The sequence below is a fragment of the Nilaparvata lugens genome, chromosome 3 (assembly GCF_014356525.2).
Source record: "Nilaparvata lugens isolate BPH chromosome 3, ASM1435652v1, whole genome shotgun sequence".
Classification (NCBI taxonomy): domain Eukaryota; kingdom Metazoa; phylum Arthropoda; class Insecta; order Hemiptera; family Delphacidae; genus Nilaparvata; species Nilaparvata lugens.
Window position 1 is genome coordinate 43,932,766 of NC_052506.1, and position 24,290 is coordinate 43,957,055.

Here is a 24,290-nt window from a genome sequence, read left to right on the forward strand (position 1 = left end):
TAATTGTTATTCAGTTTTGTGTAAAATTATTGTAAAGTTAGGGTTGAGAATTTACTTCACATTATATTGTGGTTATTCAAAAGTTTTATAAGATTTACAGTTTTTTAATGTAAAAATGGAGAATTGAATAGGTTATTTATTCATAATTATAAAGGTAATCCTTCTCCATCTTTTAACAATAAAATATTGTAAAATGTATTTAAAAAAACGTTATTTTCATGTGAATTTTTGGAAATTTTCATGTGAAAAAAATGACAAAATGTTGGACAATAAATGTAGAAAAAACGTTCTATTCACGTTCTTTTCTGAGAGTTTTTACATGCTCAGTATAACGTGAAAATGTAAAAACAAAACAAAAATTATTTTCAAGTTTCAGGTTCACGTACTTTTCACGTGAAAAGTTGGAACATTTCCACCTTTTTTCACGTGAAAAAAATGGGGTTTTCTCGACTTTTCCACCAGAATATAACGTTATAATGTAAAACTGTGAGGACATAAATTTCACGTGAAAAAACCGCTCTTGTGTTATCTTGGAATTTCCTTTTACGAGAGGGAGAGTCATGCATATTTAAATACATTTTTAGGTTTTTAAATAAATTTGATAGCAGATTAATTCAGGAAATAAAATCCTTTTTATTAAACACTTTTATTCTAGTTGCTCTGACAAACTTCTAACGTGCCATGGTTTCTCGATTATATCTCGGCTCATAGGCCACATAGAGTCTTCTGGTTTTCACTAGCTGATTGGTACTATCTGACACTACAATATTTAAGTAATATTTTGATTGAAGGATTCAAGGATTTAAGGACGAAAAACAGGTAAGAGTGTGAGTTGTTCATGATTTTGCAGTTTCGACCCTGTATATAAAAAATCCCATCAGAATTTCATAGAGCGGTGTGGCCTATGAGCAGAGAGTCTGCTTAGGACGCTGATAAGTATGGTTTCGATTTCCCCCTCATTACCTCTTTTTTTTGCAAACAATTTTAATAATAATTGTTTCCCTATCATTCATATGATTCTATCATACAGCTGTAGCAGCACAAGTAGGTAGGCTAGGGCTAAATTTATTTTTGCAATAATTGTATTTTGTTTGAATTAGTGTCGATAGCAGTATCAATATTTTTGATATACTAGTAGTTCTGTGAACAGTAGACCTCGCGCAGTTATAAACCGCAGCCTCCTCTTATACTGTCCATCAGGGTCAGTATCGGCGAGATATCGTCGTATCGGTATCGTCGGTATCGACGATACATCATTATCGTCGTGTCGGCGAGATATCGGTGTGAAAACGGCTAATGGCTGTTGGGGTTGGTGTATCAAAAATTCTAACATCAAATACAACAGCCCAAGCTCAAAGCAGAGAAAGTTCGAGAGACAATACTATGTTATTTTAGTTATTGATTGCATGCGCTATTGCACGCAATAAATAGTTCATTTATTTATTTATTCACAATGGAGACAACGGGTTCCCCAAATATGTATCCTTAACAATAAAAATTGTACAGATACAAACGTATATAATATGTTTGTTCGTAATTCAATTCAATTTATTTATTCACACACACATACACATAAGATACATCAATATGAAATAAAAATTATTACATCAATAAAAAAACATTACAGTATAACATAAATAACATAAATATGAGAACACATTACAATATTAGAAGGCAATTTATACATATTATGTGGTGAAGAAGGGTAGAGGATCAAAAGTTCTTCCACTATGGCTATCCATGTCATAGGAAGGCTTTTGATCCTTGGAATTTTTGGAAAGGATTGGGAAAGGGATGTGATAGAGCACAAGTAGGGGAAGTGAGCGCACTAATCAGAAAAGTTCTCTGTTAACTTATTATAGTTCTCAAAGGTAGAAGAAGTAGTTAATTTTGATCCAAGCATTGAAATCTGTTTTTACTTTTTTTGTTATCTTGGCACAGCTAATAATTTGTTCAGGAATTTTATTTATAATTTTAGTGCTTAAATATATGAGTTGTCTTCTAATATTTTCAATGTTAGTATGATAGATTAGGCACTTATTTGAGGTGGGTCTTAAATTGTATTGATTATTGATAGTATTATTAGTGCAAACGAAATTATTTTTATATTTAAATATATACTTCACTACATTCATAACATACAACTGTCTAACTGTCAACACGTTAAACTCTTCAAAAGTCAGGTTGGTTGGGAAAAGTCTAGGCTTATTTAAGATTGTTTTAATGATTGATTTTTGAATTATGAAAAGCTCTTCCAAGTGGGAATTATAACAGCCCCCCCTACTGAAATACCATACTGAATTATGGACTGTACCAGTGCAAAGTATACCATTTTAAGATGACTTGAGTTTAGAATTTTTTTTGCTTTGTAGAATTTATAAGAAAGATATCTGATTCTTTTGCATAAAAATTTGATATGGATGTCCCACTTCAAATATTCATCTATTATGACGCCTAGATATTTTGTGCTTGTTACTCTTTTTATTATGAGACAAGTGCAGTTATTGAAGTTCATGTTGCAGTTTGAATGTAGTCTCAGATTCATATTTTCGTCGGGTTTACCAGTTGTATTGAGTGCAAAGGTGATGTAATTGGTTTTATCAATGTTCAAGCTCAAAGTGTTTTTGTCTAACCATTTTTTAATGAGAAAACAATTCTGTTCTGCAATTTCATGAGCATCGATCCACGATTTTCCATAGAAAACAGCTGCGAATGATATAGTTGTAGAGTTTTTTAGTTTCAGGCTCAGTAAATCATTCACATAAATAATAAAAAGGATTGGTGAAAGTACAGTTCCCTGAGGCAACCCGTAAGAGGTCATTTTAGAGGTATCAGTACATCCATTTATTGTTGAAGACTGTGTTCTATCTCTCAAATAGCTTTTAATTAATTCTAGAAAAATTCCCCTGAAGCCATATTTCTCGAGTTTATTGTAAAGGGAGTAATGTGGAATAGTATGAAGGAAGCTCCTTTTTCCTTTTATATTATCCTTGAAATGCAAAATTTCCAAAAAACCTTGTATATACGTCGACGCGCAATTTAAAAAGGAAAATACCTGTCAAATTTCATGAAAATCTATTACCGCGTTTCGCCGTAAATACGCAACATATAAACATATAAACATTTAAACATTCAAACATTCAAACATTAAGAGAAATGCCAAACCGTCGACTTAAAATCTTAAGTTAAATATCTATAGTAATAGTATTACAACCCTATTGTTACAGAATATAGCTGACTATGCATTGTCTTCTTTATGTCTCAATTAATTATTTTCAGTTAGTTCTACTCAAACTCTTGACGAGAGCACTCGGCTCCCGAAATTCTTTATTCGGTATTTGCTGTAGTTGTAGTGTTAATAAAGTTTCAATTTTTAAAAACTCAGTCGTGTCGTCCATTCACTTAACTGGCGCCCGAACTTACGTCGCGGAAAGTTTTATCGTTGTATCCATCCACGTTCATTAAACTCGGATACAAGACCTTTTATCTTGTGCAACGAAAAAACTTTGAGTTTCACCTCTTCATCCGTGAACCAACCCATATATTTTTCTCCAACGAGAAACTCGTAGTGAAAGTGACTCGACTTCAAAATTTCAAAATCTACCACTCAACTACAAAATTATTCTCCAACGAGAAAACAAAGTCAAGTGTTATCAGAGTAAACTCAAACTTTCAAAAATTTCTTCAACAAGAACTTAACTTTCACCAGTGTTAATAAGTGTAAATCAAACCAAACTACAAAAACGAAAACGACTTCAAGTACTTCTCAATGGAAAACCACCATCAAGCTGCTATCACCATCACGCTGTAACCGTATCCAGCCTAGCAGTTAGTTCAACCCCACGCGCTGGCCACCGCAGGAGACGAGAGGACTCTACAGAGGGACCGAGATCTCGCCACCTTCAGGAGGATTCCTGCTGTCCTTATATCATCCGAAGGAGAAGACGACACCGACGCCGACGCCGACGCTGACGACAACCGGAACATCGCCCACCAACCTCAATCGACTGTGAGTAATTTCGTTATATCTCTTCCTCAACCACACCCTACAATGCCTAATATCTCGAAACAAATTCCTCATGACATTCTTAAATTCATACCCCACTATGATGGTACTTGCTATAAGCTACCACATTTTATTAGTACTTGTAATGAACTACTAGTGTCCTATTGTAGTGCAAACATTGACGAAAAAACAGAAAATCACTGGCTCCTTTTCAGGGCAGCCGTAAGCCGTCTTTCAGGACCCGCAGAATCAGTTGTTTTTAATAACAATTGTACAACTGTAACAGAGCTGATAGCCGCTCTAAAAACAAACTTCGCTGACAACAGGTCCGTTCCAGACCTAATTGCGGAAATTACTTTCATGAAATCCTATTCAAATGAACACCCGATCGAATTCATTAATCGCCTCGATGAAAAACGCACAACTGTGTTGACTAAATATAAACTAGATGGTATCCAAGGTGAACTTTTGACAAATCTAATGCAGCAGTTGAACGCAACTCTCACTCGTACATTGATTCACGGAGTTCATCCAACTTTGGGCTCTCATTTGCAAATCCTGCAAATTCACGATCTTGACGATGCTAGACATAAGATTATTAATGACTGTAGTATTGTTCTAAGGAGCTTGAACTTCAAATCAACTATCAGTACTATCAATAAAATTGATTCAAGAGCTTTTAATCAAACGCCAATGCGATCAAACACATTCACTCATGCTTATCAAGCAAGCAACAGAGCTTTTTCTAACAACTTCTCGCAACCTCGAGTACCGAATTTCTTCCAACAGAATAATGGATCACAGCAAACATTTCCCCAGAACAGAAACTTTCAACAAAATTTTCCTCAAAATCAATTTGCTCAATTCCCTCACCAACCGAGGCCTGTGCAAAACAATCCTCAATTCAGACAACCACATAATAGTAAGTGGGATTCACAAAACACTGTCAGCATGCGCACAGTTCAAACTAATCCTTCTAATCGTTTCAAACTGAACTCAAAATCTCCGTTTGAAGTGCATCATTTGCAAGATGACTTGACAGATAACTCATCTAATCTTTTCGGAAACGGAATCCAAAACATGCACGATGACTTGACAGACAACTCATCTCATCCTTTCGGAAACGAAATCCAAAGCATGCAAAACCAGCTAACTTCACTTACTGAAGCATTCAACAACATGCAGGCTCATTTTTTAGGGGTAGGCCCAACACACTCAGCGGAAACACCCCCAAAAAATTTGAATTGAATATCATAAATAAGTCGCTCCCATATTTTGTCGACCACGCTAACCGTAAATGGATGGTTGACACTGGGTCGTCAAAGAACTATGTGAACCCCTCTATCATACCACCCAATGTGACCAGATATAAAGAAAAGTTCGTAGTAAAAACACCAGCCGGTGAAAGTGGTGGAAATGAATACATCTATATGAACTCAAATACTGTGTTTCCAGGAAGTTCACAAATCAAAATGTACGTGTATGACTTTTCGACAAGATATGATATCCTATTAGGTCACGAAACTTTGAAAGAACTCAAAGCCAATGTAAATTATACAAACAACACGTTAGATTATCGTACTATTTCGAAACCGTTGTTATCAGTGATTAACTCTCATGAACAAATTCAATTGAAACCAGGATTTAATGTTGTTACTGTACCAGTTAGGTCGATTCCTAATCTCAAGACAGGACTACTTAAAGCTGTTTCTCATGAAAGTTATTACGTTGAAGAAAGTATTGTTAGTATAGAAGAAAATAGATGTAAGTGCGTAGTGTATTCCAATGAGCTCATGACCATAAGCCCCGAGCCAATGGAGATAGAAGAATTAGAAACTATTTTTGACAATGATGAAATTGATAACTCAGATGTATCAAACAAATCGGATATTATAAGAGAAATTCCCAAACTTCTTCGGACGGACCATATGAATGTCGAAGAGCGGAAACATATCATAAATTTAATACGGAATTTTCCTGAAATCATCAAACGTGAACATGATGAATTGACAAGTAGTACTAATCTGTTGAAATTTAAAATCAACACTACTGACGAAATCCCTGTATATTCTAAAAATTATAGATACCCTCAAGTGTTCAGGAAGGACGTTGAATTAGAAATTGACAAACTTCTTCAGAATAAAATAATTCAACATTCCAACTCCCCATATAACAGTCCAATTTGGGTAGTGCCCAAAAAACCAGACGCCTCCGGTAAACGTAAAATACGTGTCGTTTTAGATTACAGGAAGATTAATGATAAAACGATTGAAGACAAATATCCCCTCCCAAATATTGAGGACTTATTTGGAAAAATTGGAAGGGCTACCTATTTTTCAGCGATAGATCTCGCTTCTGGATTCCATCAAATTCAAATGGAAAAGGAATCAATTCCAAAAACTGCCTTTTCGACTGAGAACGGACATTATGAATTTTTGAGAATGCCGTTTGGATTAAAGAACGCTCCAGCTACTTTCCAACGTGCAATGAACATTTTGTTTTCCAGAATGCCCAATGTGTTAGTCTACATGGACGACATAATTGTGTTTTCCGATAATCTCGAGGAACACTTGAAACATCTAAAATCAGTTTTCAAACAACTTAGAGATCATAATCTAAAAATCCAACTGGACAAAACAGAGTTTTTTAAACGAGAATTACTGTACTTAGGACATATCATATCTGAACGCGGAATTCAACCCAATCCTTCAAAGCTAGAAGCTATTAAGAACTTTCCAATCCCAAAAACTGAAAAAGAAATTAAGCAATTTCTAGGATTGACAGGCTATTATCGAAAAATGATAAAAGATTACGCTAAGATTGCAAAACCTCTCACACACGCCTTGAAAAAAGATGTTAAAATCAATCCAAACAATCCAGACTATCAAAAGTCATTTGAAACATTAAAACTTCTATTACAAAACGATCCAATTTTACAGCTACCTGACTTCACAAAAACATTTATTCTGACTTGTGATGCTAGCAATTATGCTATAGGTTCAGTGTTATCACAAAAATTCAATGGTAAAACCTTACCCATTGCATATGCTTCTCGTACACTTAATCGTCATGAAGAAAATCTTTCTACGATTGAGAAAGAATTATTAGCTATAGTCTGGTCATGCAAACATTTTCGACCATACCTCTATGGTAGAAAATTCATAATCGAAACCGATCACAAACCTCTTCAATGGCTCCACAGCATTAAAGAACCGAATTCAAAATTAATTCGTATGAAACTCTTTCTAGAAGAATTTGATTTTTCAATCCAGTATGTGGAAGGTAAATCAAACCAAGTAGCCGACGCTCTTTCAAGAATACGCCCACTTGACGTTAACATGATGGAAAATGATGAAGACGAACCTTTCCAAGGTTTCGAAAGTGGTTTTCGTGGTTTCAATCATGACTTTCAGGATCTCGAGAATAACAATGATCTCGATGACCCCGACGAATTTGACATGGACGAACTGCTTAGATTTAACACTAACACAGACATTCCCTCAGTAGACACCGTCACACTTGACGATTTTCTTCAACATGTAGGCAAATCTGCCGAACAAACTAACAATTCCGATCGAGATAATATTGTAAATAATGATAATGATAATGATGCTAATGAACAAGAAATTGATAATCGTAGTCTAGTTACAATACATTCACAGGAGAGTTCGAACGAACAAGTAGTTATTGCGGAAGATGACAAAATAATCAATGTTGAACAAAATCAAATCATTTTAGAACGTGGCAACAAAGAACCTGTTATCAGAAAAGTTTTTACAAAAAACAGATTGACTCTATATTTTCAAGTTCATCCACTCCTGAAGAAATAAATGATGTGTGTATACAATACTTGAAACCCAACACACTTTATGGGATACTTTGCTCCAGGACAGGTGTATTGGAAAAAGAATATGAAATGATTTTTGAAAATTTTAAGAATGTTATCATTGCTAATTTTAATTCTGTGAAACTTAGGAGATATAAGAAACTGAATTTGGATATAACTGATTCAGAGGAACAAAAAGAAGTTGTAACCAATTATCATGTAGGAAAAACGTATCACCGTGGAATTAATGAAAGCTATAACCACATTCGAAGAGAATACTATTGGCCTACCATGCTTAAAGACATTACAGAATACATAAATAAATGTTCAGTATGTGCTAAAGTTAAATATGATAGAAGACCTGTTCAAGTTGAATACAAAATTACCCCAACTCCTGACAAACCTTTCGAAAAACTGCAGATTGACACGTTTCAATACAGTAGAATAAAATTCCTCACGATAATAGATTGCTTTTCGAAAAAACTCATGGCATATCCACTAACAAGTTTGAACCAACTTGAAATACAGTCTTGTTTGAATGATTACTTTTCTCTATTTCCATGCCCTAAGACAATCCAAATGGATAATGGTCGTGAATTCGACAATGCTGGACTTCGAGATTTTTTGCGTTTATATAAGATAGAACCTTATTATATAACACCGGGACATCCAGATTCCCAGGGTTTATTGGAACGAGCACACTCGACACTCATTGAACTCCTTAATGCTATACAAATGGAAAATAAAGACAACAAACCCGAAGATAATATGAAACTTGCAATTATCGCATTCAATAACACAATAAATTCAACTTTGAAACTAACTCCTATGGAAATGACTTTTGGTGTATCGAAAAATCCATATGTTGATGAAATAACGGAAGCCCTTATTGCTGAAGAAAGAACAAACGCCTATCTAGAAAAACTGAAAACTATTCACAAACTAGTAAAAGATAAAGTAGGACAAGAAAAACAAAACAGAACTGATCGCTTAAATCAAACTAGAGAAAAAGATTTTGAAATGCCTAACGAACCCTTCATAAAGACAACGTTTAATAAAAAGGACAAACCTAAATTTTTCAAAGTGAAATACAATAAGGAAACTCAATTAGCTACTAATCCAAGAGCGATTCAGAAAAGACCCTTCAAACTTCATCCGAATCGAGTGAAGCGAGCTCGAAAGAAAAAGAAATCAACTAATTTATCTGTTTCAGGTAACAATGTTTCTTCTTGTGATGCTGTTCCTAACACCAGCAAACCCGTATAGATTGACTGATCTCAGTAAAACATCAGGCATCACTCCTATCAAAATTCAGGACTCATTCGTAATAAATGAAACCTTCACATACATGCATAATATTAATGTGAACATGTTGCGTATCGAATTAAATACAATCAAAAGAACAATATTCACTTTGCGTGAACACAATATCGATCAAGGCCGTCTAGACATCATAACAATGCATTTAAAGTACACAGAAACAAAACTAGATCACATCAATATCAGCAAAAATAGAAATAAGCGTGGACTTTTCAATGGACTTGGCTCAGCTATTTCATGGGTAACCGGTAACATGGATGCGAACGACAAAGAAAAATACGACAAAATATTATTTCAAGTTCAGTCAAATGAATACCGCTTACAGCATAATATTGAGAATCAATTTTCAGTAAACAAAAGGCTCATTGACGATTTTAATGCTGATGTGAAAAAGATTCATGGGAATAATTTGAAAATTATAAACTATTTCAAAACTCTCTCAAATGAAACTACGACTGTACAGCTGAACCAGCAATTTTCCCTTTTATTTAGCTCATTAAGTTTGCTCTTTAATAAAATAAGCGATTTAGATACTAGTTTGGAGTTTTGTAGATTGAATATTCTACATTCTAGTATATTATCCCATAAAGAAATAAATAATATTATTTCTGAATCGAATGTAAAATTGATTTCTGAAGAACCAGAAGTATTATGGCAATTAGCAAAGGTACACTGCTCAATATATAAAGAATATATATCCTACTTCATTGAATTCCCTTTAAAATCACCTACTTATGAAACCTTCTTCTTATTATCCTATCCTGTTTATCGTAATACTGAAGTTACCACCATTCATGAATATCCTTCCCTTATCCTGAGATATGACGAAATTTTATCTGGTAAATGTGAATATTTGTGTGACAACTACTACTGCAGAAATGTGACAGTGATAAAAAATAAGTGTATAAGTGAAATGTTAGAAGATAAGAAATTAGAACACTGTAAACAATTAGTAATTAATGATTCTGCTTCTTCTGTAAAATTCATACCAATTATCAATCAATATCTATTGTACAAAATTGACAAAGCTATTATTTTATCAGACAAAAAGAACACTACATTATATCCAAAATCAACTCAATTATTGTATCTTAATAAGTCAGAACAGTTATTCGAACATCCTAAAATACATGAATATTGGGAAAGTGATATAACAATCCCATCTGAAGTTCCATTTCGTAAATCGAAAACAAACTTTTCTTTTGATATTATACATGAAGCAAATATTAAGATTGAACCACTACTAGCAATAGAGGAACTTAGCATTGCAAAAGACGATACTTATTATATTTGGATTTTTATTATATGTTTTATTGTCATTCTTAGTATATTTATTGTATTTAAATTATATAACTTTATTAAATATGTAACTTCTTTACGAAATAATTGTAGAAATGTTAATGTAGCAGCAACTTCGCAAGCCCCAACATTTGTTCTTGGGCCTTGCCTCCAAACCCAAAATTCTGATCGCTGAGGACAGCTTCAGTCTAGGGGTGGAGGAGTTAAATATCTATAGTAATAGTATTACAACCCTATTGTTACAGAATATAGCTGACTATGCATTGTCTTCTTTATGTCTCAATTAATTATTTTCAGTTAGTTCTACTCAAACTCTTGACGAGAGCACTCGGCTCCCGAAATTCTTTAATTCGGTATTTGCTGTAGTTGTAGTGTTAATAAAGTTTCAATTTTTAAAAACTCAGTCGTGTCGTCCATTCACTTAACTTTAGACATCACTTCGCTCGGTCAATTAATTATATTAATCACTTACAGGGCAGTGGGATAATAATATAGCATTTATCATTGAATTCTCTAGCATTTATCATTGATTTTATAAGTGAATTTTCCATTCCCTAAGTGTTGAGTTTTGAGTTACTGTAGCTCGTTTCCATTCATTGGATTTCTACGTGAATTTAGAGTGTAACACTACACTCTCATCCTTACATGATCTCGCTGTCGAAAAAGCCATAAGCATAAATAAAAAGATAAACTTTAAATTTTACACTTTTTCACGTAGAGTGTACGTGAAAAAGTGTAAAATTTAATTTAAAAGTGTAACAATTATAATTATATACACACATACAGTCTGATCGTAGTTTCAAATATGTTACCGCCAATCGTCATTATGTTATTCCCCTGAATTATTCTCGTTCAAGAATGAGGCTTACAGTTCAATGAGCAAGGAAAGTTGTGTGAGTGTACCACACCAGATTTTTTATCAATATGTCAATAAACATCTATTCACTGATTCCGATCTACTTATATAGATTATAGATAATTAAACAGGTATAGCATAACTCCCTTGTCTGATGCTTGACGCAGCTGGGTTAGAATATTCTAATCCTTGCAAATGTTGCAACAGCTGGTTATGTATTGATATCCATGGATACCTATTCTAGTGCATTGATATCAATAGGTATTTGGGCCAATACATATCCATGGATTGATATCAATACAGCTGGTTATGTATTGATATCCATGGATATGTATTGATGTGTATTGATATCAATAGGTATTTGGGCCAATACACAGCAATACACCGCCAATACACATCAATAGGTATCCATGAATGCCTATTGCTGTGTATTGGCCCAAATACCTATTGATATCAATACATTTTTTTATTGATCTCTATTGATCTTTTCCACTAGGGTAGAGTTCGTGAAATGTTCATGAGGAGCCCTAAGAAATCACTGCATCATGGATCTCGTGAAAGTGGTCTTTCACGTTACTCTGTTGCAACGATTCTTTAATCCTACATTTTCTCAGACATATCTCGTTGAGGGGCTTATTGAAAATTCCATTCCTGATTAAAAACATTCTTCTGCAAAATGCATGCCGAGTTGAATTTAGGTAGATGGTAGTTTTTGGCTGGCCTAGTTTTATGATCATGTGCACTGAGAACGTGAGGTGTTGTAGTGAGTAAGAGTTACCAACCAAATTTGCATTTCTGAATTTCGAATGGAGCATCGACAAGGTTTGATGGAGTCAGTCGGATTGGGGCAGTCGGCAGCCGCATTCACCAGCAGCAGCTGCAGGAGTAGAGCGGCTGCAGCCGCAGCCAGCACTGCTCTGGCCTGTGCACCAGAGGCCTGTGCTTTGTGGCACAGAGCATGGCATCATTCCCCTCGCTGGCTCTGCAACACACATCAACTACTTCAAAACAACAATTCTGTAGAAAATAACTGTATTATTTTACTGATGATGCCCATTGAGTCATGTAGACCTGGCAAATATAGAATCTATGGCTTGCATGGATAATTAGATACAAAATTATAAGAATAAATGCTGGAAGGTAATGAAACCCACGATTGGTGCAGCGATAGCACACTGAAGTAGTTATATATTTAGTCTTCCAGGATACGCCGGGTTAACGTCTATAATAATAATAATAATAATAATAATAATAATAATAATAATAATATAATAATAATAATAATTTTTTTTTATTCAATTTTTTCTCACATTACATAATATGATAGTTTACAATGTTCATGATAGATCATAAAATAATAACATCTTATATTTTATCACATAATTATGTCGTGAGAATCTATTTAGATCTTCATAATACAATAATAACAATAATAATGATAACTGTAAGAACTGAAAGAATTAATTTAGATTTCCTATTATTATTAAGATTTTGTGGCTACCCCATGAAGCTAATTTTAGCTTATATTGGGGTGTTGTTTTAATACATTATTTATCAGACTTGCAAGAGGTTCATAAACATAATATAATTCCTTCTTCTTCTTGTATTTATTAATAAATATTTTTTATGATGTTTACATTTATATGTTAAATTGAGTTATATGTTGATCTTCTATTCTTCTATTGATTTGTTATGAAATAGCTCTTTATTTCTCTTTTAACTTCTGCGTATGTGTTGAGGCTCTTGAGGTGATTGGGGATGCTGTTGAGGATGTTCGGTACAAAGTATTCCGGTACAGCCTTTCCCATTTCTGTATAAAAGTCTGGTGTTCTATAGTGCAAGTGTCTTGTATTGTATCTATTTTCATTGGTCTGTCTATAATTATTTTCGAAGTAGTATTTCTGTAGTATTATGAATTTGTACAAGTTTTTGAAGTTGAGTATCTGTATTGCATTTGTGTCTAGATTCTGGAAAAAATGTCTTCTTATTCTGTCAGTCAGTTGAACTACTGGATTCAAGATATAATTCGGAGCATGTCCATAAACGGTTATTCCATATCTTACTTGAGATTCCACCTATTGGTCTGTAATTTTGAATATCTTTTTTTTGTCCGTTTTTATAAATAGGTTTGAGTAGGGTTGTTTTCATTTTCATTGGGATTTTTCCTGTTTCAATTATTGTGTTGTATAGGTGAAGGAGAATTCTTTTCAGGTATTCAAAATGGTCTCTTATATGTTTTGGTTTGATATTATCAATTCCTGGAGAGGCAGTTCTATTTAATTTTTTCACTATACTTTGTAATTTATTCATCTGTTACTGATGTTTCTGTTCCAATTCCATTCAGCTTGAAACCAATCATATAATGATCTGCTATTTTCATTTTAATAATCATTGTCTCTATCTTATTTGGGTTTATTCTGGAATTGATGTGGTCTATGCATGAAGACGTTATATGATCAGCATACAGTTCTTCTCTGGTTGGCTCTTTTATTCCATTTTGCAGACCAGCTGTATACAATATATTAAGATAGCTTTCTGATTGTGGATTGATGTTTCGCTCCAAGATATCAATGTTCATATCTCCCATGATTATAAGATTCTTTTTGTTATTCACATGAACAGTTTGTAGCCAATTCTCTATTTGCTCATTGAATTGGTTAATACTTTTTGAAGGTGGCCTGTAGAATACTGCAATCAAATAATCTTTTTTGTTTATTGACAATTCAAATAGGAGTGACTCACTAGCAGGAAAATCGTAATCTATTATCTTTATATTCAATTCTTTCTTATAATATATTAGTATGCCTCCGCCAGCTCTTTCTTCTCTGCAGTAACTCAAATGATTATAATTTGGAATATCATATGACTCTATTTCGTTCTCTTTTAGATTGGTCTCAATCAAGATAAGTAATTTTATTCTATCTAATGTATTCCCCATGACTGCTAATAGTGTGTCCCAATGTTTTTTTATGCTTCTAATATTGATCATGATACATTCGAATGTGTTTTCCTCTATCATAGTATTTGTAAAGTCTTGCAAATTATTGTACGTTTTAGTTCGTATTTGTTCTATGTCAAATAACTGATCCATGATTGAAATAGTAGGATGGTGGTAATTTTAAATTTTATAATTTATTGCTTTAATAATTATTCTGGTATGTAGGGTGAATTTTGATTGATTTTGGGTTTTTGTGCGTGTTGTGAGCTCTGTTTCATCCTTTATTTTATTATTTTTTTTTATTCTGTTTGTATGTCTCAAAGAAGGTGAGAGTATGATAATTCATTTTCAAAGTTAATGGAGTACTCTCAAAATTGTCTTATCTGTGTAGGCCTGCCCGTATCGTTATTGATAAGGAAGTTTTATCTCTACTGCAAAGGGAGCACTCGTTGCTTTTCTGTTAGTTTAATTCATTTCATCTTTCTGTAAACAACGTTAATTTATCCAAAGAGTTGTGTGCCTGATATTAGAATATATTGCTATTGATTTGAATACCTATTTTTTTTGTTGCTCATGTTATTTATAATTTAATAGTGAAGTGATAAAATTTTGATTGAAATTAAAGTTCATGTGTTTAGTTTATCTTAAAAGTTCAATCTGTCAAATATTATGGTTGCCTGTCTGTCCATTCTCTGATTTTTTTTTAATTTTGGGTATTCAGTCAGTCTACAAAACAGTTCACACAACTTATAATAATAATAATAATAATAATAATAATAATAATAATAATAATAATAATAATAATAATAATAATAATAATAATAATAATAATAATAATAATAATACTAATAATAATAATAATAATATAATAATAATAATATAATAATAATAATAGGTTTCATTTCGACTAAAAAACAACAAAATTTACAGACTTTTTTAACGGTATACAATACAAAATAGCATACATATTGCGCATACAGTACAAAGTGAAGATAAAATAAAATAAACAATACTTATGAAAACTTTGTAAACAAATAAATTCGAATATCAAACTTTTAACAATATTGTAAGGCAATAATAAATATAATTTAGAATTGAAATTAGTTGCACTGTGCAGCAAAAGTACACCATAATTAACCAATATAAAATGAAAATACTGTATGAAAATGACATTATTAACAAGGCCACGTCCGCATTATTAGAGCATCATCAAATATATAGAAATAAAGTTCTTCAAAGTAAGCATAAAAGTGATAAAACAAATAATAAAAAATGGATAAAAACAACATTTTACAATCTAAAATCCGGTTTAGCACTAACAGAATGACAAAAATCTATCTTTAATAAGAAAAACTAAATCACTGATATAGTGAAGTAGTTGGGTCGAAAATCCAATAGTTTTGATAATATGGCATATGTATTGTTTATTGTTTTTGAAGGGACGGATTCAAGGATCCAAAGGTTCAAAGAACCCCACACATCAACCGAAGCTTATTGTGTTCCCAAGTAGTATGTTAGTTAGGCAAACCAATACCTATGTCCTTTACAAGAACCAGGAGTTTTTCCCTATACTAGCATTCCATTCATCACCTGGTTGCAATCCTTGTCGCAATCCAGTATGATATTCTTGGCAGTCTCTTCAGACTGATTAGTCCTCGTGATCTACGTGATTTCCACTCCTGGCCTTCTTTGTAGGTCCTTCCGCTGAGGAAAGGTCGGCCAACTTGCCTCTAGGGCAGCCGGCCACCCTTGACTCTTGACCCACATTTGTGCCTGGTTTTTCACCCATCACTGGTCTCTTGGGTTTTCCTTTTTGTACCTCCTGATGAGGCAGATCCCGTGGGTTTGAAGGCAAGGCAACTTCTGGAGTTGCCTTGAGGTCCATTTTAGTGGCCTCATACGACAAGCATGGATACTGTGGGTGAATTCTGGTTTTCAACACATTCTTGAGTACGATGATCGACTCAAAGCTCCCTCAACCCACGGGGGCATGACAAATAAATTGCATTTTTATATGCATGTAAAATTGACATCCAAACAACACAGAATCCAGTATATTTGCTGGACTCTGAATAATTCTGGATTCTGGCTTTGAATAATAGATTGAATTAATCACATCATTATGTTATTCAAAGTAGGATATTTTTATAATATTATCAACGTATGCTTATATTTTTGATTTTAGATATTATTTTAAAAATCTTATTAGATATATTATTCATGGAACTTGATTTTTCCAATGAAATGCATAAACTAATTAGCAATATTCTTTTATATTGTAATTGTTATATTTTACTCTTTCAAATATTACTTCAATTGTTTTGTCAGAATCACATTACATTTATGCTGAAACTAAGTTAGGTTAATTACTCATACAGGGATGAAAACGAGAATTGCTTAACAGTAACATGATAAAGAACTTACAATCTTTCATGGCTAATGGAAAGCAGCCATTTTTCAGGTTCCCTTTTATTTGCTGTATTCTATTGCTGTTATTGTATGGATCTTTTATAGGGGTAGTTAATAGATTGGAGAATTCAGGTGTCAGGAAAATAAACGATTTTTCAAATAGAGTGCAGCAGTTTGGCCTAATACCCCAGAAAACACCCTGATCAGCCCACCTTGTACGATGAGGATCTATAATAGTACCTATTATTATAATCTATTGACACGCCATCATTTCCACTCTTATTGAATAGAAAATAGAGAGCACCCTGAATACATACAAGTGTCTTACTGGGAAGATGCCAAGTTTATAGAGAAGTGGGAATGAACTTTCAGGAGGCCCCAATCCGGCAACTAATAACCTTATAAATGATTTTTGAAGCCTGATTATTGGTGCATAGTTGTGAAGTAGGTACTGCCCCAGCAGCTCAACTCATAGTTGATTATGGCATGAGCAAAATAATAATTAACTCTTTTCGTGTGTTGATATTGCAGATATCTTTCAACTGATACATTGTCCTCAGGTAAAAATATAAAGATCTCTTTTGGTTTGAGATGTGAGTCTACCATGTTGAATTAAGGTCAAGGAGGACACCCAAATATTTAACTGTTGTCTTCACCACTAACTATTGAGCAATTGTAGCATTCACGGCTGCAGCTGCAGGCATGAAGGTGAAGAGAAACATCAAAACGCTGAGTGCCAGTGAGACTAAATAAGATGTAATTTATTGACATTCATTGATAGCTTATTGCAGGTGAACCATAGTGACAGTTTATTAAGGACATGCTGATCTACTCAAAGTTGATCATGTGTGTTCATGTAGGCCAGTGCAGGTTATCATCTGCGAAAGCAGTTAACTGACCTCTAAATTCACCCTTGGACAAGTCATTGACATAAATGAGGAATAATAAGGGTCCAAGAAGAGAGCCTTGCAATACTCCATGATGGATAACTAACAGATCACTTGTGGCATTCTTCATATGAACTGCCTGTTTTCTACCCTGCATGAGTGTTCTCATCGAGTCAAATGCCACTCTCTTGATGCCCTCCACAACTTATAAAGCAATAGACTAAGGTTAACAGTGTCTAAAGCCTTGCTGACATCAATAAAGAGACCCAATGCCTGGCCACCATATCCCCTATTCAGACCTAAATAGACATTTTTTAGAAAGTGCTGTAAGGCAAACTCTGTATTAAGGTTCTCCCTGGGATCCAAACTGTTGCTTCTTAAAGAAGTTATTGGAATCCAGGCAATGCAATAACCTTTTCTTTAACCTGGTTTGTGAAGCAATTATTCGATCCCTCAAAGGTAGAGCCAGAATGAATAACTAGATCAAATTTTACAGAGCTCTGGCAGTACCTACATTGATTTACGGAAGTGAAGCATGGGTGTCGAGAAGGAAGCATGAATCTGTATGAGAAAGGCTATTGAATAATGAACTATATATGATACTTAAATGTTTTCAATTGGTAATGTTTTAATCATTATCTCTCAAGATGGTGACCCGGCGTATCCTGATAGACTGTATATCCCTACTTCAGTGTGCTATCGCTGCAACGATCGTGGGTTTCATTACCTTACAGTATTTATTCTCATCAAGAACTAAAGAGAAAAATCTGTACTCGTTGAAGGGAACGCGCCAACCATTCTCCCCGACAACTGTTCTCCCCGACAGCCGATCACCTTTTCAAACCAGTTTTTAGTGTATCGGTTGTCGCCGGTCAACGCCGTCAACCGTTCTCCTTTTCGAGCAGGTTTCAGTAGGGGATCGGATGTCGGGGAGAACAGTTGTCGGAAGCGCTCGAGGAGAACGGTTGTCGGGAACGCTTCCGACAGACGTTCTCCTTCTTTTCAGTAGGAGAACGGATGTCGGGGAGAATGGTTGTCGGAAGCGCTCGAGGAGATCAGTTGTCGGGAATGCTCCCGACAAACGTTCCCCTCACCACATCACATGAAATCACCATTCTGGCTGGCTCTCTCCTTGAAACTTGAAAATGAAGTCACATGAATCCTATGTATCATGCTATTAAACCAGATTACTAGATACTGTACTATACAACTAGTTCTGATACTATAAAACTAGTTCTGATATTCTGATCGTCTTTGTTAAGTTCTGATATTCTGATCATCTTTGTTAAGTCTATATTCAAATTAATATTCTTGTGCAATGTCAATGCACATTACTTCAAAAGTTCTGAAATGGTTTGGAATTAATATATATGAAATGAAATGCTCAAAATATATATTAATAGTCATCTAAAAGCATTGTGCATGACAAGGCCGCAGCATTGATATTAATTTCAACTTCATATAGCTCTATATCCATCCCTTACACCTTACAGGCTCGAAATCCTCATTAATTACTCTAGTCGTAAATCTAACAGGAAGCATCAAATTGTTTTGATTGTATCTTTTTACTGATTAAAATTATTCATTCATTCATGTGCAGGAGTTTGGGAATATAAATATTCTCTTTCTTCTAATATTTGCAGTTATATAAATCATAACATCAACAAGCTTTACTTCCAATAATCAAATTCATAGAATGTGTTAAACAGAGTCTGTGATGGTACTACTTTCGCGCCTGCTACAAGTCAATGCCCAATAGGGGATCAGATGTCGGGGAGAACAGTTGTCGGAAGCGCTCGAGGAGAACGGTTGTCGGGAACGCTTCCGACAGACGTTCTCCTTTTTTTCAGTAGGAGAACGGATGTCGGGGAGAACGGTTGTCAGAAGCGCTCGAGGAGAACGGTTGTCGGGAACGCTTCTGACAGACGTTCTCCTTCTTTTCAGTAGGAGAACGGATGTCGGGGAGAATGGTTGTCGGCATGGGCATATTTTCAGCAGGGTATTGGCTGTCGCCTACGGTCAAAATCAAGAGAAGAATGGTTGTCGGGGAGAACGGTTGTCAGCGACCCCTCGTTGGAGCATCGATTTATGTACTAGTTGAAAAAGTTCTCATAACCGCTTTTTAATCTCTTAGTTGACTTCTGAATTGAATCAAATTGTCGATTCAAATTAAAAAAATTAAAAAAATTATCCATGTCATTTACAGGAAAGCTTGAAAAATACAAGAAAACCTTGTCAAACAATGTGAGAGGATCCATGTTGAACTTCTGTGTTATATTGTGAGAATATTATTTGTGGAGATACGGAAATTAAATTTGTACTTGGCACGCGTCTACATTCTTAAATATTATCATACTACCTACTCGACATACACAGGCGTTGACTCTTCAAAAACTTTGGGTAGGCTCAATATTTTTCTGGGGGGGGTGGAACAGAAAAAGGGGACTCTGGGAGTTTTCCCACAGAGAATTTCTGAAATTTTAAAATGCTTAGAAGCATTATTAGGCTTGACTTGACTATAAAAACGAAACTTGATTTGAGATTCACGTTTGCAGAAGAGTAGGAACTAACAGAACAATCAACTATTAAAAATTACTAGGTTTAAATCTCAATTGGAAAGATTCTGATTTCTGGATTTGATGTGCCTTTATATAGTAATAGAGTGGCGCCACCATGTAATGTTCCAGATACTGAATAAGGTGTACTGCCAGTGGAGCTAAAAGAGTTTGAAAGTTCCTGATGCTATGCATGGGCAAATAGGAAATGCTGAACTCATCTCTATCTCATCTCTATCATCTTTGAATAATATAGTGATGGAGGTGGAGTGTAAGAATACTTGTAGCAAAATATATACGTCCAATAGGACCCAAGTAGGCTAGGTTACAGTAAATATATTTCTATTTTCATACGACTTTTAAATTCAAAAGGACAAACACATTCAACTGATAAAAAGCTGAGCTAATATTTTTATAACTCAATTTTGTAACTGCGAAGCGTTCTTTGGTTCTTAAAAAGGTATGTTACCGAATAATTACTCTTCTTATTGTGGGTGTATAACTATTATAACTGCAAATGCATAATAGGTAACAGTGTAGGTATGGAGAAAGCGTAGTGCTGAAGTTATCGTAATTCTCATTTGATGAATTAACGAACCAAACAGTGAGCCTAACTACTAGTCTACTATTCTGTTCTTTTTCTGCAATGTCAAGGAATCGGCTTTCTCCTGCGTATGATGTAGAGTTTTCTGTCATGTCTGTAAGCGGGAACATATTGAATGCATTATATTGATGTTTCATATTTCAGTTCTTATTGTCAACCAAACATTTATAATTGACTTGAGAAGTATAAGCAAAACATGAGAGTATACGGGGAAATGATGAAAAAAGAGACAGGAACATGCTTTAGTACCGTCAAACAAATAAGACAATCTTTTTTCCCAGATTTCTACAGCATCCACAGTGGCTCCGAGAAATGTCAGGAAGTGTTTGCTTCATAACATGATAAAATATTAATCATGATACTAAAGATAAGAAATAATTGTTTATTATCTCCTCTGTTAATTTACATAGCGGCACAGTTACACAATGAGGCCACATTTCACATAGAAATTCAGTTTTTGGGTAATATTTTTATAACTCAGTTTTGATATTAATATCATTAATAATTATTTAATATTATAATATTATTAATTAATATTAATATATTAATTATAAGTTTTATTTATAACAACTTTTAATATATGGTAGGTTCTACCATATTATGATCATATCAAAGAACCTTTTCATGATTCACTCTTCACCTCCTCAAGGAAAATATCAAGAACGACATATCCAAGTGTTTTCCGATTTTCATATGATAAAATGTCGAATTTAGATTTACAAACACCAGTCTAGTTAATTTCTTTCGACAATACTTATAATCTGTACGCATTTAATCCTTAATTGAATGTGAGATATGTCTACCATCTTACGAATTCAGCTTGATCTCCCAGCTTCATGCAGGTCTTGGGTCTTATTTATTAATTATTTTCGAGATTGAACTTGGACGAGTTCGTATGTTATTGCTTAACTTATGAACCAGCAACTGATCAGTGGTAGTTTAGTAGCCTACTAATCGGTTCAATTCAGTAAACTTCATATTTGTCATGGTAAGTAAATAATATAGAAATTGACAATAATCATAAAAAACAATGGGAATAAAACTTACATGATATACTATGCAATTGAGTAATATAAATATTAATTCTACAATACGACTAGACAACTACACCACTAGACTACAAATCTAGACTAAATAAATCTACATCTTACTAGACTACTACATGATTTTATGAATAATCTACAGTATAACCATTGAATTAGTTTAAGCGCCGAACTTAGTAGCTGTGTTTTTCGTTTCTCTCTTATCTGCTTCTTTCTTACTTCTGCTTTGAACAGGATCGGTGTTTTTCGCTTCGAAAACAGACGAAGTTTTCTATGTTAGTTATTTTTGAACATAATTATACTAACTGTAATAACTTTACTGACATTTCTTGTCATTTGACACTCCGTTTACAAGATAATTACTACTGACCCCCTGGGTTGGAGAACTCGCTCAAGAACTGTTGTATTCTAATCTTTGAAACCCGCAACTTTTAATATTATACAGAGTTGATGAATATTATGGAAACAAATATTACTCTGTCGCTTTAACAACTTTTACCCTCTATGAATCTAAATTAATTTTTCTAGTGAGAAGGTCGTCATGTGATACATGATGATTTCGATACAGAGTTCCAAGAGAAAATGAATACTCTCCAATGTTTCTTTCCATCACGAACTGCTTCTTAATGATCACCTTCAAATATTTAAAATTAATCATAAAAGAGAGAAAAGAACTGTTTACAACGGAAAACACACTTTTTCACCAAATGCCAATCCCAACACTTAGAAAACCGCGTAACTCATGACTCCTTGGAGGTACAGACTTGGAAATGGTATCAGATTTAGATTTTGATGGCAATCTCAAAAATCTGGTGTGGCGCACTCACACAACTTTCCTTGCCGTTATGAAAATTGATCACCTAAAGCTAGTGTACTCGCGCATCTCAAGTCTATTATTCAAAGATATGAGACAGCTGGTGATAGGTCAATAACGCTGGAAACACACGAGGTCTGCTATCTCTTCGTAGTGAATGATTTAATAGAACAAACAGTTGCCAACAGTTTGCAATTTAATAATCACATTTTCTCAGATTTCAAGCTCATTTTCAATTTTAGGTGTAAATGTTACTGGACATTAATTGCAGATATTTTCATGCTCAATCTTTTCCACTTGAAATTATTCGTTTAAATTGTATATGAAGGCTGATAATTGAGAATCTAAAATCAAACTTTGCATAGATGGGACAAAGCTCCTGAAATTTTTACAGATACAGGACTTGTTGCAGTTGATAGAGCTTATCAATGACTATTCCAGGTATAAATTTGATCAAAATCGTTGGAGCCGTTTTAGAGAAAATCGCGAAAAACCCTGTTTTTGACAACATTTTCGCCATTTAAGCCGCCATCTTGGATTGCATTTGATCGAAATTTTTCGTGTCGGATCCTCATAGTGTAAGGACCTTACGTTCCAAATTTCAAGTTATTCCGTTAACTGGGAGATGAGATATCGTGTACACAGACGCACATACACTCATACACACACACACACACACCATACACACACACACACACACACACACACACACACACACACACCACACACACACACACACACACACACCACCACACACACACACACACACACACACACACCACACCACACACACACACACCACACACACACACCACACACACACACACACACACACACACACACACACACACCACACACACCACACACCACACACACACACACACACACACACACCACACACACACACACATACAGACCAATACCCGAACACCACTTTTTCGGACTCAGGGGACCTTGAAACGTATAGGAATTTAGAAATTGGGGTACCTTAATTTTTTTCGGAAAGCAATACTTTCCTTACCTATGGTAATAGGGCAAGGGAAGTAAAAATCTGGTGTGGCGCACTCACACAACTTCCCTTGCCGTTATGAAAATTTATCACCTGACGCTAGTGTTCCCGCGCATCTCAAGTATACTATTCAAAGATCCAAGCCTGTTGGTGACAGGACTATAACGCTGGAGACACACAAGGGCTGCTATCTCTTCATAGTGAATGATTTAATAGAATCAACAGTTGCCAACAGTTTGCAATATTGAAATATAAACATTTTCTCGAATTTCGAGCTTATTTTAAACTTTAGGTTAAAATGTTACTGAGCATTAATTGTAGAGATTTTCATGCTCAATCTTTTCCATTTGGAATTTTTTGTTTGAATTGTATCTAAAGCCTGACAATTGGGAATCTAAAATCAAACTTTGCATAGATGGGGCGGAACTCCTGGAATTTTTACAGATATGAGACTTGTGGCAGTTGATAGAGCTTATCAATGACTATTTTAGGTGTGAATTTGATCTGAATCGTTGGAGCCGTTTTCGAGAACATTGCAAAAAACCTTGTTTTTGACAACATTTTCGCCATTTCAGCCACCATTTTGAATTGCATCAGATCGAAATTGTTCGTGTCGGATTCTTATATCGTAAGGACCTTAAGTTCCAAATTTCAAGTTATTCCGTTAATTGGGAGATGAGATATCGTGTACACAGACGCACATACACTCATACACACACACACA

The 24,290-nt window shown here is 34.4% G+C and overlaps 1 protein-coding gene across 1 annotated transcript in view; it reads right to left on the reverse strand.

The window, feature by feature from the left end:
• The window catches only part of LOC111058185 (protein artichoke), a 105,383-nt gene extending 93,133 nt beyond the window's left edge, over positions 1 to 12,250 (reverse strand). Inside the window, exon 1 of the mRNA XM_039422797.1 lies at positions 12,090 to 12,250. Coding sequence (XP_039278731.1) covers positions 12,090 to 12,100 — 11 coding nt within the window. The 5' untranslated portion in view covers positions 12,101 to 12,250. The remainder of the gene's footprint in view (positions 1 to 12,089) is intronic.
• Positions 12,251 to 24,290: the final 12,040 nt, after the last annotated feature.